Below are 14,427 nucleotides of genomic sequence, written 5' to 3' on the forward strand. Positions count from 1 at the left end.
TCTTCATATTTAAGACTTTGAAAGTCCTGCTGTCCGCAGTCGGTGGGAACGGGATTTCAAAGAGCATCTATAAAAGGGCAGAAATGGAATTGGGGCAATAGGAGGCTAAATAAGCTGTAATCAAGAGTTGGTCGACATCCTGCAGCATGAGAGAGAACTGTCAAATGGAAGTTCAGCATCACCCTTGGGGACAGAAATACGGGGAGACCTTTGGCGAATGAATTGAAGGGAAATCACTTAGGATGCAGAGTCAGTTCGTGACAGGGGAGTGCCGATTATAAGAAAAAATAGTTCGTATTTGATGTTATTTTTGAATCTATCACTGCCCAGAAGGATTGAGCATGCGTTGTCCTGTAAGCATTTAAACCGTGACAGGTAAACCATGCGTTTAGATCTATCACATGGGGCTGGACGCAATCGTCTGCCTTTGTCCAGTCATGGAATGATCTGCAATTCGTTTCCCTGTCATTGAATGTAAAGGTGCCGATCGCCTTGACCTGCCCTTGGGCTTCTCCCCGGAGGTCTCAGTTGCGCAAAACGCCACAAGCCATAAGCTATCTCCCACGCTCCTGAAACAACAAAAATAAGTCTTAGTGCAAAGTCCCGACACCGAGAGTTGGTCGAAAATGGACATTTTAATGCACCGTCACAGGCTCAAAATAACCGTGTGTTTGTAACCGGGTGAAGTTTGTGCGCCCGGAGAATAGAGAGGCAGATACCCAACCCAGCGATTCCTGCTTCAGCAACTATCCCCAGCTCGGAGCACTCCGGACAATGAAGCGTCCTGGTTCATACTCAACTACAGTACTCAGCGCAATGCAGGGTTCGCAGAAAGGTAGAGTACAAAACACAAATCACTAATCACCCCAAACCACAACAAGGAAATCAAACGGGCTTTCTCGTGGACAAGATTTTTCTCGCTGTCAATGAGGATCATAACGTATTATTTTGTGACAATCCTATTATCTGCATTTATGTTGCGGGCCGGGCCTCCGTTGATCTAAGTCATTTATGGATGTTGTGAGTATTTTCCAATTACCCCAAAAATTCAGGTGGCGCTTCCCATTAACCCTGATCCCAAGTAAAGGATTTAATCAAATGAAGCCAACAGCCAGGTTCAGACTACCCCATGATCCGCGATCTTTTATTCCCAGCCATTAAAACCATCGCCGACTCCGCACCTGAATGGGAGAATGGGACGTGAATGCAGGATGTCGATGCCAGTTTCTCACCGGGCGCAAACAAAAGTATCGCTGGCCGATCAGCCGCCCGTTGGGCGCCGCATCCGATAAACCCCATACAGTGGCTCAACTATAGAAATGAACAAACGGCCTGTGATATGTAATACACATCCCAGGAGGAAATCGTCCAAAGTGTTTTGCTGTCCGCTGTCCACGTCCGCTTGTGGCCGCTTGCGGTTCTTAAAAAAAAAATTATATATTTTTTAAATAGGTACAGGAGTAGGCCATTCGGCCCTTCGAGCCTGCACCGCCATGCAATATGATCATGGCTGATGATCCAACTCAGTATCCTGTACCTGCCTTCTCTCCATACCCCCTGATCCCTTTAGCCACAAGGGCCACATCTAACTCCCTCTTAAATATAGCCAATGAACTGGTCTCAACTACCCTCTGTGGCAGAGAATTCCACAGATTCACCACTCTGTGTGAAAAAAAACTTTCTCATCTCGGTCCTAAAAGACTTCCCCCTTATCCTTAAACTGTGACCCCTTGTTCTGGACTTCCCCAACATCGGGAACAATCTTCCTGCATCTAGCCTGTCCAAACCCTTGAGAATTTTGTAAGTTTCTATAAGATCCCCCCTCAATCTTCTAAATTCCAGCGAGTACAAGCCGAGTCTATCCAGTCTTTCTTCATATGGAAGTCCTGCCATCCCAGGATGTTCATTGGACAGCGGGTGCCACCGCCTTTTGGCCCCACCGCTGCTCAGCCCTGCCAAGTGTGGTGGCCTGGACCTGCGTCAGGCTGAGTTGAGGTATTCTCCGGAGATGCCCCACCCATCGTAGGCGTCGCCCAAACGTATAAATGGCCAAAGACCGAGGCTGTCGGCAGTGACGGCGGGACCTGCCTGCCAGCGGCATCTCAGAGCTCAGCCTCCAAGGTGCTTGGTTTACTTTACAGAGTCGTGTATCTCGATTTAAAATAAAACCACAAACAGGCTTCTCCTGTCTTCGCTTTCCAGTCGCCCCTCTCCCGGGAGACATCAGTATGAAGTTGGCGAGGGTTAGCTTGCTCCTGTTGGTCCTGTTGGTCACGCAGTGTCTCCTGGCCGGTGCCCACGATGACCAGGAGAAGGTGAAGCGGAGGAAAGGCAGCGGGCGTAACCGAGGGGAGACCCGGGACAAGGACGGCCACGGGAAGGCAGAGGCACCTCCAGCCGAAGGGAGGAAGCAGTCGAAGGGAGGAAGCAAGAAGAGCTCGGCTCCGAAAGGTGGCAAGTTCGTGGGCAAGAACAAGGAGGAGTGCAAGTGGACATTGAGAGGGGAGGAGAGCGGCGAAAGGAACCTGCGCCTTGAATGCAAAAAGGGTCACAGCGATTACTGGTGTGAGTTCACGGGGCATCCGTCCACCTGCCAGAAGTACGGCAGCAATGTAAAGACCTACTGGAAACAAGTGACCAGGGCACTGAAGAAGAAGGCTGACTGCAGCGACCCGTCGGCGGTGCTGAAAGCAAGTTTGTGCAAAAGCACCAAGACAGCACAAATGAAAATGAGCCGCTCCAGTCTGCTGCCCGCGGCCGCTGCCGCTGCCGCTGCGGAGGACAAGGTCTCCAACCCCCTCCACGACACGGGGGAGTCCGAGAGTCCCGACATTGACAAAATAACCGCCGAGAAATGCGGCGAAAAGTGGGAAACCCTCTGCAAGTTCATGATGATCGCCTTCGAAGGCTAAAGCAAAGGGACTTGCAACACCTCTCTGTCTGTGTCTGCGCTGCGGTGTATTTTCTACCTACTCTGGGACTACTGTTTGTATAGCTGATAAATTGTATTAAAGTTCCACGATTTATAAATAAGCCACTAAGGTGCAAAGTGTTTCTAATTTATTAACAGGTGTTCGGAACATAGTTTCGCCCAAAACGAGTTGTGAATCTGTGGAATTCTCTGCCTCAGAAGGCAGTGGAGGCCAATTCTCTGAATGCATTCAAGAGAGAGCTAGATAGAGCTCTTAAGGATAGCGGAGTCAGGGGGTATGGGGAGAAAACAGGAACGGGGTACTGATTGAGAATGATCAGCCATGATCACATTGAATGGCGGTGCTGGCTCGAAGGGCCGAATGGCCTCCTCCTGCACATATTGTCTATTGTCTAAAACTCTTTTAAGACGCGCCGCTGTCCAGAGCACAGTGTCCCGACTCCCGGGACTGCCTCGCCGCTTAAACCACACACCCTGCCCTTGCTGCCCGTTATTGAGCCAGTCCAAGACATACATGCTCGGGGTAGCCCCTCTCCCGGACAGCCAGGCGGACTAAACACTTCAAGTTGTGCTTTGTCCAGTGTCAGTGAAGGGAAAGATATTCCCCACTCACAGCACGGCGTCTGAACCTTCAAACGCACTGTCGCTTAGATTAACCAGCGCGCATTGTGAATAAAACTGTTTATATATAATACTAAAACGGATAATAAAAACATTTTGAAACACAATGTAACTGTGAGAGTGTTGGTGTAAGATCTCTCCGTGGGTGCGGGTACTGAGATTGGCCGGGGCCGCCAGCGAGGATGCTCGGTGATTTAAGTAGCGATCAAAACCCCCAAAGTGTTTGGTTTACACAGACCCTGGCAAATTCAAGGAGCCCGCGGGGTTGATCACGAGTGATGTGTTGAGGATCACAACTGCTCTGCTCTAACCGCGAGTCTGGGACCCGCGAGTCGTATCGTTGGGTTAAACAGCACAGTGATTTCTCTGAGCGAAAGTGACCGGCGCTGGGGCTGAGGACGGTGCCTGGAAATCTTAGCTGGACAGTGGAAACATATATCCATCCCAGAGAGGCGGTACTCACTCTGCCGTCAAACCGTGCGAGACCAAACTCATTTAACCCAAATAATGCATTAAAAAAATAACATGACTCTTTTCTTTGGTATCACAAAATGCTGGAGTAACTCAGCAGGTCAGGCAGCATCTAGGAGAGAGGGAATGGGTCGAGAGCCTTCTTCAGTCTAAAGAAGGGTCTCGACCCGAAACGTCACCCATTCCCTCTCTCCTAGATGCTGCCTGACCTGCTGAGTCACTCCAACATTTTTGTGACACCTTCGATTTGTACCAGCATCTGCAGTTATTTTCCTACACTACTTCCTTCAAAATTTTCAATTTAAAATCATTTTGTAACAACATCGAAATGTTAACCCCACCCAAAACTAAATTTGCTGTTACTAAGCAACCCGGCTCTCTCAAAAATATTTCATCTCATTCAAGTCTAGATATTTCGACAAGAATAATAAAAAAGACATTTAAATGAAAGGCAGGGTGCTGGAGGAGTCACTCAGTGGGTCAGGCAGCATCTCTGGAAAAAAGGCGACAGGTGACTTTTTGGTTCGACAACCTTCTTCAGACTGAGTCAGGGGAAAGTGAAACGAGAGATGTCGACTGGGATATAGAGAGAGGTAGAACAAATTAATGAAACATATGTTTAAAAAGGATGCGAGTGTGGGTTAAAACGTGGTGGTAGGGTGGAGGGGGTGCAGAGAGAGAGAGAGTTGCACAACTCTCGTCGGAGAGAAGGCATTGGGTGGTTGACCACTGCCAACTATCATTAGATATGTCCCAGCTCCCGCCCATTCATTGCGCGGTTGCCCACAATAGACAATAGACAATAGGTGCAGGAGGAGGCCATTCGGCCCTTCGAGCCAGCACCACCATTCAATGTGATCATGGCTGATCATTCTCAATCAGTACCCCGTTCCTGCTTTCTCCCCATACCCCCTGACTCCACTATCCTTAAGAGCTCTACCTAGCTCTCTCTTGAATGTATTCAGAGAATTGGCCTCCACTGCCCTCTGAGGCAGAGAATTCCACAGATTCACAACTCTCTGACTGAAAAAGGTTTTCCTCATCTCTGTTCTAAATGGCCTACCCCTTATTCTTAAACTGTGGCCCCTGGTTCTGGACTCCCCCAACATTGGGAACATGTTTCCTGCCTCTAACATGTCCAACCCCTTAACAATCTTATACGTTTCGATAAGATAGTTGGCCCACTGCCAACTATCATTAGATATGTCCCAGCTCCCGCCCATTCATTGCTCCGTGCCACTGCCCACCACACGGACCACCCGCCTCTCCTGCCCGCTGTCCGTCCCTCCCTCCCTCCCTCCGGCTGTGGGCGGCCCTGCTGCTCCCACTCGTCAGCCTAGCGCTCACCCCACGCCCGGGGAACCAACCCGCTCTGAGGCCGCTCCCTTTGCTTCGCCCCTCCCCGCCCGTCAGTGCGAACCCCGGGGCGTCCGGGAGACGTGCAGTGGGCTCAGTGCTTCTCCGTTCACAGTTCACCCTCGCCACTCGCACGCTGTAGGCTGTTTGCTGAGATGTCAGCGAGCTCTGAGCCTGGGGCGCTTGCACTCCATCCCCCCTGGTGTTAAATCTGACAGTTTCATTAACTCTAGTGCTGTTCCAATGCAGCTGCACGTCCACAAGGACAGGACAGGCTTTCTTATTCTCATTTCGTAGACCTTGAATAAAAATCTGAACACCTTATTTCCTCTGCTGTCATCATCTATCAAGAGCGAGTTAGATTTCGCTCTTAGGGCTAAGGGAATCAAGGGATATGGGGGAAAAGGAACGGGGTACTGATTTTAGATGATAAGCCATGATCGTATTGAATGGCAGTGCTGGCTTGAAGGGCAGAATGGCCGACTCCTGCACCTGTTTCTATGTTTCATTGTGTTCCTCCATGCACCGATGTGTTACTTGATTAACTTGCTCCTCCAGTCGGAGGGATGTGGCCCACCGTGTTTATTAAAACACTGTGCCAGGGATCTGTGTGCCCGCAACTAGTGTTTAATCCATGACCAGAACTGGACTCCACGACCCCCTCCCCCTGCAATGACCGTCTGGAGAGGTTGCTTGTCTGGAGAGGTTGCTTGTCTAGAGAGGCTGCTTGTCTGGAGAGGCTGCTTGTCTGAGGCCAGCCGTGCCACAACTCAGTGCTCTCACGCAAAGTTGCCCTGGTCGGCGTTGCATGGGTGGAGCATTGCTGGGGTCGGGCAGCTCCATGTGTTGGCTGACCACCCGGATCCTATGGTCTCCCTCATCACCTCTTGCTGAATCTGATGGAGGTTGTGTGCTCCGCTCTCTCTTGGCTGCACAGTTCCCTTCTCCATGGTAACAAGCTCACTGATGAACACTGGCCGTTTCTTTCTGACTATTTACGATAGTGGCTACAGTTTGAAAAATAATTAATTGGTTTTCTAGTAGGGATATCCTGGGGTGTGAGCCTCACTATAAATGTTAATCCTTCCTTATCCTCAGCCTTTTCCCTCTGATTTATTTTTATGAATCTTTACGAGTTTTTTCAATCTTCCTCTCATCCTCCGTTTTTCTCCCCATCAATAAATGTCTTATCTTCCCCAGCTGTTGTTTTTTCCTCCAGCTTTTCCCTATATTGTTGAAATTTCCACATTGGGCTTCATCCAATATTTTTTTCCACAATGTCTTTTTCCATATAATTCAATTTTCATTCATTGGGGCAGTCCAACTGAGGAGAAACTGCTACAATGGCAAACTGCTGGAAATTTGGTTCCACAAAAGTAATCATCTATATACTAAAACTTGTTGGTTTGTTTGTTTGTTCCTGAACTACAGCCAAAACGGTACACGATAGCGCAACAATTTTAGGCCCACCTTACTCACCGTCGTCCCTTTGGTGCTAATGGAAGAAGTTTAATTAAAATTGGTGTTATATTGTTAAAGTGATTCACATTTTAAAGTTGAAATATATCTCCTAGGGAGGGAGGGGAGAGGGGAATGGAGTGGGGGGTGGAGGGAAGGGGAGGGGGAGAGTAGGGAGGGGGGAGGGTGGGAGGGGAGGGGAGGGGGAGGGTGGGAGGGTAAGGTTGAGAGGGAGGGAAGGAGGGGGAGGATAAGGGGGATTGAGGGGGATGGAGTGGGGGGGAATGGGGGGAGGGGAGGGGAAGGGAGGAGGGAAAAGGGGGGAGGGGGAGGAGGGAGGGGGAAGGATGGAGGGGGAGGGGGAGGAGAGGGTGCTGCACCAATGCAGGAGAGGTTTGGGCCCAACGGGTCCACTTGGTCTAGTACATTTTTAAATGTTGGCTGAGGAAAGGCTGATGGACAATGAAGGTGGAATACATAAACGTACAGATATGCAAAAAAAGGGTTGGGTAAAGTTAATGTAGATGCCCGTATATTGTGACTGGTAAAATTAGATTTGAGTATAAGGAAACAATTGAGATATTAATTTAAATATTCTGTGTCTGTTTTCATATATAAAGACGCAGACAACCTCCTAAAGAAAGAGAACAACAGTAAATGAGCTAAAATAAATTATAATTGGTAACTTTTTATAATTAATTAAGGATAGCACAGCTCCACAGCTGATAGAGACGCACATTGCCAGACACCCAGAGTTGATCCTGACCTCAAAAGCTGTTGTGTGGTCTTTCAGCCCACCGAGTCCAGGCCGATCATCAATCACCTGTTCACACAAGTTCTATGTTATCCCACTTTTGCATCCACTTCCTCCACACTAGAGGGAATTTACTGAGGCCAATTAACATAAATGCACAAACGAGTTTTTGCTGTATCATTCAATTAATCAATAACAAATTAGTAATGGGGCTGACGGGACTGTTTCCTTTCTGTTTCTTTCAATCAATCAATTGATAAAGAAATAATAATGGGTCTGTGAACTAATGGGTCCTAGGACCTGATGTCCTACTCATAAGGTTTTGAAAAAATGTGAAATGGAGATATGGATGCATTGATTTGCCCTTTTAAATTTTTTTTCCATTGATTGTAGATTTATTTTCTGTAGAATGGATGGTTGTAAATGTAATTTAATCCCACCATTTGCAAAAAAAAGGAGGGAGAGAAAAATTTGGAACTAAGGTCAGTTAGGTTTACATCAGTGTGGAGCTAACCTTCAGAATTAATGTGAAACTGTTCAAACTATGCAGAAATAAGTTGACGACTATGGTTATATTTGCATACAACCGGAGGCTGAGCAGCAAGACATTGTTTATATTTTCCCGGGTGGTGTTGGAGAGGGACTATGCGCTGTCCACAGGCAGCCTGGGGGATTTCCGGGACTGGTTAGGGATTGTAATATAGATGTATAATAGTTTCTTTTGGTATATTTGTATGTATTGTATTCTGGTGGTGGGTTCCGTTTCATTTTATTGTATTGTAAATATTGTTTTAAAATAATTGAATACATTTTTTGATAATTAAAAAAAAGCTTATATTTTCACTGTAGCACGTAAGAGAATGTGCCGTACACTCAATGCCTGCAAGGCAAGGTCTTCTCTATCAATCTTCCTCTGCTCAGGGGAAATAAATATTTTAAAGAGTGAAGCGATTGTAATGAATGATAGTAGATCCACTTCAAGGACCAGCATGCAAAGAATTGCTTCAATAAGTGTCTACATAAGGTTATTTAATAACATCAGAGCATGGGAGGTGTACCACTATGGACCAGTGGCCTTGTCATCCACCATTATGAAAGGCTTTGAGAGGCTATTTATGAAACGCGTTAAATCCAATATACCAAGCAGCCTTGACCCACTGCAGTTTGCCTACCGCCACAACAGGTCCACGGACGAGGTCCCTGGCCTGATGTCGAGGCAACAACCTTCCTCTCATTGTCCTCAAGACAAAGAAGATAGTATTCGACTTCAGGAAGCATCGCAGTACAAATTGACGGCCCTGAAGTAAAGGGTCAAATTTCTAGGAGTAAATTTCACTAACAACCTCTCTCCTGGACCACCCATATTGAAGCAATGTCCAAGATAGCACAGCAATGACGCTACTTCCTTAGAAGGCTTAGGAAGTTTGTTATGTCCCCTACAACTCTCACCAACTTCTACAGGTGCACCATAGAAAGCATTTTATAAGATACATTACAGCATGTTTTGGGAACAGCTCCATCCAAGACCGCAAGAAATTGCAAAGAATTGTGGAAGCAGCCCAGACCATCACACAAACCAACTTCCCTTCCATTAACTCAATTTATACCTCACGCTGCCTTGGCAAGGCCAGTAGCATAAACAAGGATGAATCACACCCTGGCCACTCCCTCTTCTCCCCTCTCTCATTGAAAACGTACACCTCCAGATTCATGGACAGTTTCTTCCCAACTAAACCATCCTACCACAACTAGAGAGCAGTCCTGAACTACTACCTACCTCATTGGAGACCCTTGAACTATCTTTGATCTGACTTTACTAGCTTTGTGTTGCACTAAACGTTATTCACGTATCTGTACACAGTGAATGACTCGATTATAATCATGTATTGTCTTTTCCCTGACTGGTTAGCATGCAACAACAGTTTTTCACTGTACCTCGGTACAGGTAACAATGAACTAAACTCAAATACAATAATGTACTGGTGTTTTTGGAGATTGCCTACATTTTTAGTTTTCGAGGTACAGCATGTAAACAGGCCCTTCGGCCCACTGAATCTGCACTGACCAGCAATCACCCCGTACACCAGCACTATCCTACATACTAGGGCCAATTTACAATTTTTACCGTAGCCATTTAACCTACAAACCTGTATGTCTTTGGAGTGTGGACGGAAACCAGAGCACCTGGAGAAAATCCACTGTCCCAGGGAGAAGCTCCACACAGACAGCACCCATGATCAGGCTTGCACCTGCATCTCCGGCGCTGTAAGGCAGCAACTGTACTGATGTGTCATTGTGGTGCCATAACCGGCAAGAAACAGTGTGGAAATCCCTTTTTGGTGTGGGAGGTTTTGGCTATTACAACACTGAAGGACTGACTAGGTGCTAGGACTTCAGCTGCTCGTAACCTATATCAAGGGAACCAGGAGTCATATATTTGTGTCTGAAGAAGGGCACCAACCCGAAATGTCACCCATTCCTTTCCTCCAGATATGCTGCCTGGCCTGCTGAGTTACTCCAGCACTTTGTGTGACATCTGTGTTTGTGATGATACTAAGGTAATGGCATTGTGGGTTGTGAAGCAAATTAAAGGAAATGGAACAGGCTGAGTGAATAGGCAAAGGAAATGGAAAATTGAATATCTTGTGGAAAAATGTGTGGCTATCTATTTGACAGAGAAAACTGAAAGGCAGTCTTTTTTTTTAAAGAGATTGAAAAGGCTTGATGCTTAGGGGGATCTGTATGGTTTTGATCACAAAGCTTTAAAAGTTAACGTTCAGGTCAGAAAGCAATTGACCTTTACTGCTAGAGAAACTGAGTGAAATAGTAAAGATGTCTTACTGAAATTTTTCAGGGCATCAAAGATTACATCTGGAATATCCTGTGCGGGTCTGGACCTGTGGCAATACAATTAACCCAAGAGCATAAGAACTTAGAATGGGAGTGTGCCATTTGTCTTCTTGATCCTGCTCAGCCCCAGCATCATAAAATGGGTATATTGATTGGCAAATGTTGATATGGGATGTGGGAGAAAACTGGGGCACCCAGAGGAAATCCACATGATCACAGGGAGATCACAGGATCCACATGATCCACACAGACAGCACCCGAGGTCAGGTGAACCTTGGTCTTGGGCAATGTGAGGCATCAGCTTCACCTGCTGAGCTACTGTACTGCCACTTATTCTTCTAAATTCCAGAGAATATATGCTTATTTTAATCTGGGTCATAGCCTTTGCCAATGTTGTCAATCTAATGAACTTTCCTTGAGGAAGGAACCAAAATGCTGCACGTACTGCAATTGTTGATCTTATAGAGCCATATAAAGTCATGAGAGGAATAAATTGGATAGATGCACAGGGTCCTTTGCCCAGAGTAGGTGAATCAAGGTGAATCAAGGACCAGAGGACATAGGTTTAAGATGAAGGGGAAAAGATTTAATAGGAATCTGAGGGGTAGCTTTTTCAACACAAATGCTGGTGGGTGTATGGAACAAGCTGCCAGCTTTCCCCACTGTTTAAGAAACAGTTAGACAGGAACATGTATAAAACAGGTTTGGAGGAATATAGGCCAAATGCGGGCAGGTGGGACTAGTGTAGATGGGACATGTTGGCCAGTGTGGGCAAGTTGGGCCGAAAGGCCTGTTTCCATGCTGTATCACTCTATGAAAGTATAACTAATTATGGTCTCACCACAGTGCTGCACAATTTGCAACAGCTTTGCTTTAATCAGGAGCCTTCTTGCAAATACGATTAACATCCCATTTGTATTCCTAACAGCAGGCAACACCTGCACATTACAGAAATTATTAGAGCCTATAATTAAGGTCAGAGTGAACACCTTGTAAACAAGACTTAAGGAGAGCATCACTGAGTTGTAGAAAGTAGATTGTGTTTGAGAAATCTGATTATGTTTTCTGATTCTCCTGCAATTTAGCAGATTTGAAATGATATTAACATTTTCTCCATATTAAAGAGAATCGATATGATAGATGGAATAATTTCTGCTACATATCAGCTTATGCCAGGGGCCTTAGTTTAAGTGCAGAGTCAGGTTTACGAGATTGAGGCTAGTAAAGATTTCAACATAGAAAGGGTGTTAAAAGTTTGGAATTTGGTTTTGGAAAAAGTAAATACTGTTTAATCAGATACTAATTTCAAACCTGAGATTGATAGAGATTTGTTAACCACAGTTTACAAGAGATGTGAAGCAATGGCAAGCATTTGGATTTGTGTCACAGATGAGACTGGAGCCACTCTGGCTCTGATTCTCTTGTACCACATTTAGTTGATACATTTAAAAGTGGAGGTGGGTGTAAAATGTTGCAAAGGGCATTTGTTGGTCAAGTGAGAAGACAGTACTTTGTCAGCTGCATTTCTGCCCTGGCATGTGTGTTTATCCAATATTGGGATGATAAATTACAGTATTTTCCAAATAGCCAGAAGCTGAGTAAATTGGAGAGTCTGAAGGATTTAAGGAGTCAGAAACAAAATAACCCAAAGATTGATTGAAAATAGTTTTAAAGAACAATTTAACATTGGATTTTATCTCAAAGGTAAAATATATATTTTAATTCCATTTATACTTCTGTATTCAGTTCTAGGCACCAGTTCTCAGATGTAGCACCCATTCACCAGAAAGGTGGTGGGACTCAAGTAATTACATAATGAGGACAAACCACATTCCTGAGTGTGGAATAATGATGGGAACTACAATATGGACGATGAATATAAGCTTAAGAGTGACACAAAATGCTGGAGTAATTCAGCATCTCTGGAGAGAAGGAAGGGGTGACGTTTTGGGTCGAGACCCTTCTTTAGACTGATGTCAGGGGAGAGGGAGAGGGAGGTCCTTCCTTTCGTGCCGTGAAAGTGAGGAGGGACCCGCGAGCAACCACGAGGTGGGCTGTCGGAAGCTCCCACCCGGAGAGCAGTCCAGGAGAGAAGCTGGACGCGTGCGGCCAAGGACGGGCCTGTTGTGGGTGCCGGAGGTTGGATGAGGACGAGCCGCCAAGAACATAGAGGGACCCGGTGTGGGGACTGGAAAGAAGATTTTGCAACTTTGTGGCGCCCTATTGGTGGCAACTCTTTGCATATGGTATGCAAGCAAAAAATGTCACTGTGACGTCACATGTGATAATAAAGTATCTATTTATCTATCTAAATGGAGGGCCTGAACTATAAAGAGTGAAATCAGCAAAAAATGACTCCAGTTTGCGCTGGGCCTCACTCTGACAATGGAGGAGGTCCAGGACAGAAAGGTCAGATTCGGAATGGGAGGGGGAGTTGAAGTGCTGAGGTTGGTTGAGACGGAATGAGCGGAGGTGTTCAGCGAAACGATCGCCGAGCCTGTGCTTGGTCTCGCCGATGTAGAGAAGTGAACCTCTGCTTCACTTGGAAAGACTGTTTGAGTCCTTGGGTGGAATCCAATAGAAGTACTATTGGGTAGACTAATGGGACTGAAGGATGATAAATCCCCTGGGCCTGATGGTCTGCATCCCAGGGTCCTCAGGGAGGTGGCTCTAGAAATAGTGGACGCATTGGTGATCATTTTCCAATGTTCAATAGATTCAGGATCTGTTCCCATGGATTGGAGGATAGCTAATGTTATCCCACTTTTCAAGAAAGGAGCGAGAGAGAAAATGGGGAATTACAGACCAGTTAGCCTGACTTCGGTGGTGGGGAAGATGCTGGAGTCAATTATTAAAGAGGTAATAACGGTGCATTTGGATAGCAGTAAAGGGATTTATGAAAGGGAAATCATGCTTGACTAATTTAGATTTTTTTAGATTTAGAGATACAGCGCGGAAACAGGCCCTTCGGCCCACCGAGTCCGCGCCGCCCAGCGATCCCCGCACATTAACACTATCCTACACACACTAGGGACAATTTTTACATTTACCCAGTCAATTAACCTACATAACTTCTGGAATTTTTTGAGGATGTGACATCGACGCTTGCAGCGTAGGTTTACTAGGTTAATTCCTGGAATGGCGGGACTATCATATGTTGAAAGATTGGAGCGACTAGGCTTGTATACACTGGAATTTAGAAGGATGAGAGGAGATCTTATCGAAACGTATAAGATTATTAAGGGGTTGGACACGTTAGAGGCAGGAAACATGTTCCCAATGTTGAGGGAGTCCAGAACAAGGGGCCACAGTTTAAGAATAAGGGGTAGGCCATTTAGAACTGAGATGAGGAAAAACCTTTTCAGTCAGAGAGTTGTGAATCTGTGGAATTCTCTGCCTCAGAAGGCAGTGGAGGCCAATTCTCTGAATGCATTCAAGAGAGAGCTGGATAGAGCTCATAAGGATAGTGGAGTCAGGGGGTATGGGGAGAAGGCAGGAACAGGGTACTGATTGAGAATGATCAGCCATGATCACATTGAATGGCGGTGCTGGCTCGAAGGGCCGAATGGCCTCCTCCTGCACCTATTGTCTATTGTCTATTGTCTATAAAATGGATGAAGGGGAGCCAGTGGATGTAGTGTATCTAGACCTTCAGAAAGCCTTTGATATGGTCCCGCACGGGAGTTCGGTGACTAAAATTAGAGCACATGGTATTGGGGGTAGGGTGTTGGCATGGATAAAAAATTGGTTGGCAGACAGGAAGCAAAGAGTAGGAGTAAACGGGTCCTTTTCAGAATGGCAGGCAGTGGCGAGTGGAGTGCCACAAGGCTCGGTGTTGGGGCCGCAACTGTTTACCATATATATTAATGATTTGGAAGAGGGAATTAGAAGCAACACTAGCAGGTTTGCGGATGACGCAAAGCTGGGTGGCAGTGTAAACTATGAAGAGGATTTTAGGAGGTTGCATGGTGACCTGGACAGGTTG

The 14,427-nt window shown here is 46.2% G+C and overlaps 1 protein-coding gene across 1 annotated transcript; it reads left to right on the top strand.

The window, feature by feature from the left end:
* Window positions 1-2,081: 2,081 nt before the first annotated feature.
* Window positions 2,082-3,602, top strand: LOC144599721 (fibroblast growth factor-binding protein 1-like). Its single transcript, XM_078410983.1, has one exon. The coding sequence runs from the start codon at window positions 2,229-2,231 to the stop codon at window positions 2,910-2,912; it is 684 nt and encodes a 227-aa protein (XP_078267109.1). The 5' UTR covers window positions 2,082-2,228; the 3' UTR covers window positions 2,913-3,602.
* Window positions 3,603-14,427: the final 10,825 nt, after the last annotated feature.

The sequence above is a fragment of the Rhinoraja longicauda genome, chromosome 1 (assembly GCF_053455715.1).
Source record: "Rhinoraja longicauda isolate Sanriku21f chromosome 1, sRhiLon1.1, whole genome shotgun sequence".
In the NCBI taxonomy this organism is placed as follows: Eukaryota; Metazoa; Chordata; class Chondrichthyes; order Rajiformes; family Arhynchobatidae; genus Rhinoraja; species Rhinoraja longicauda.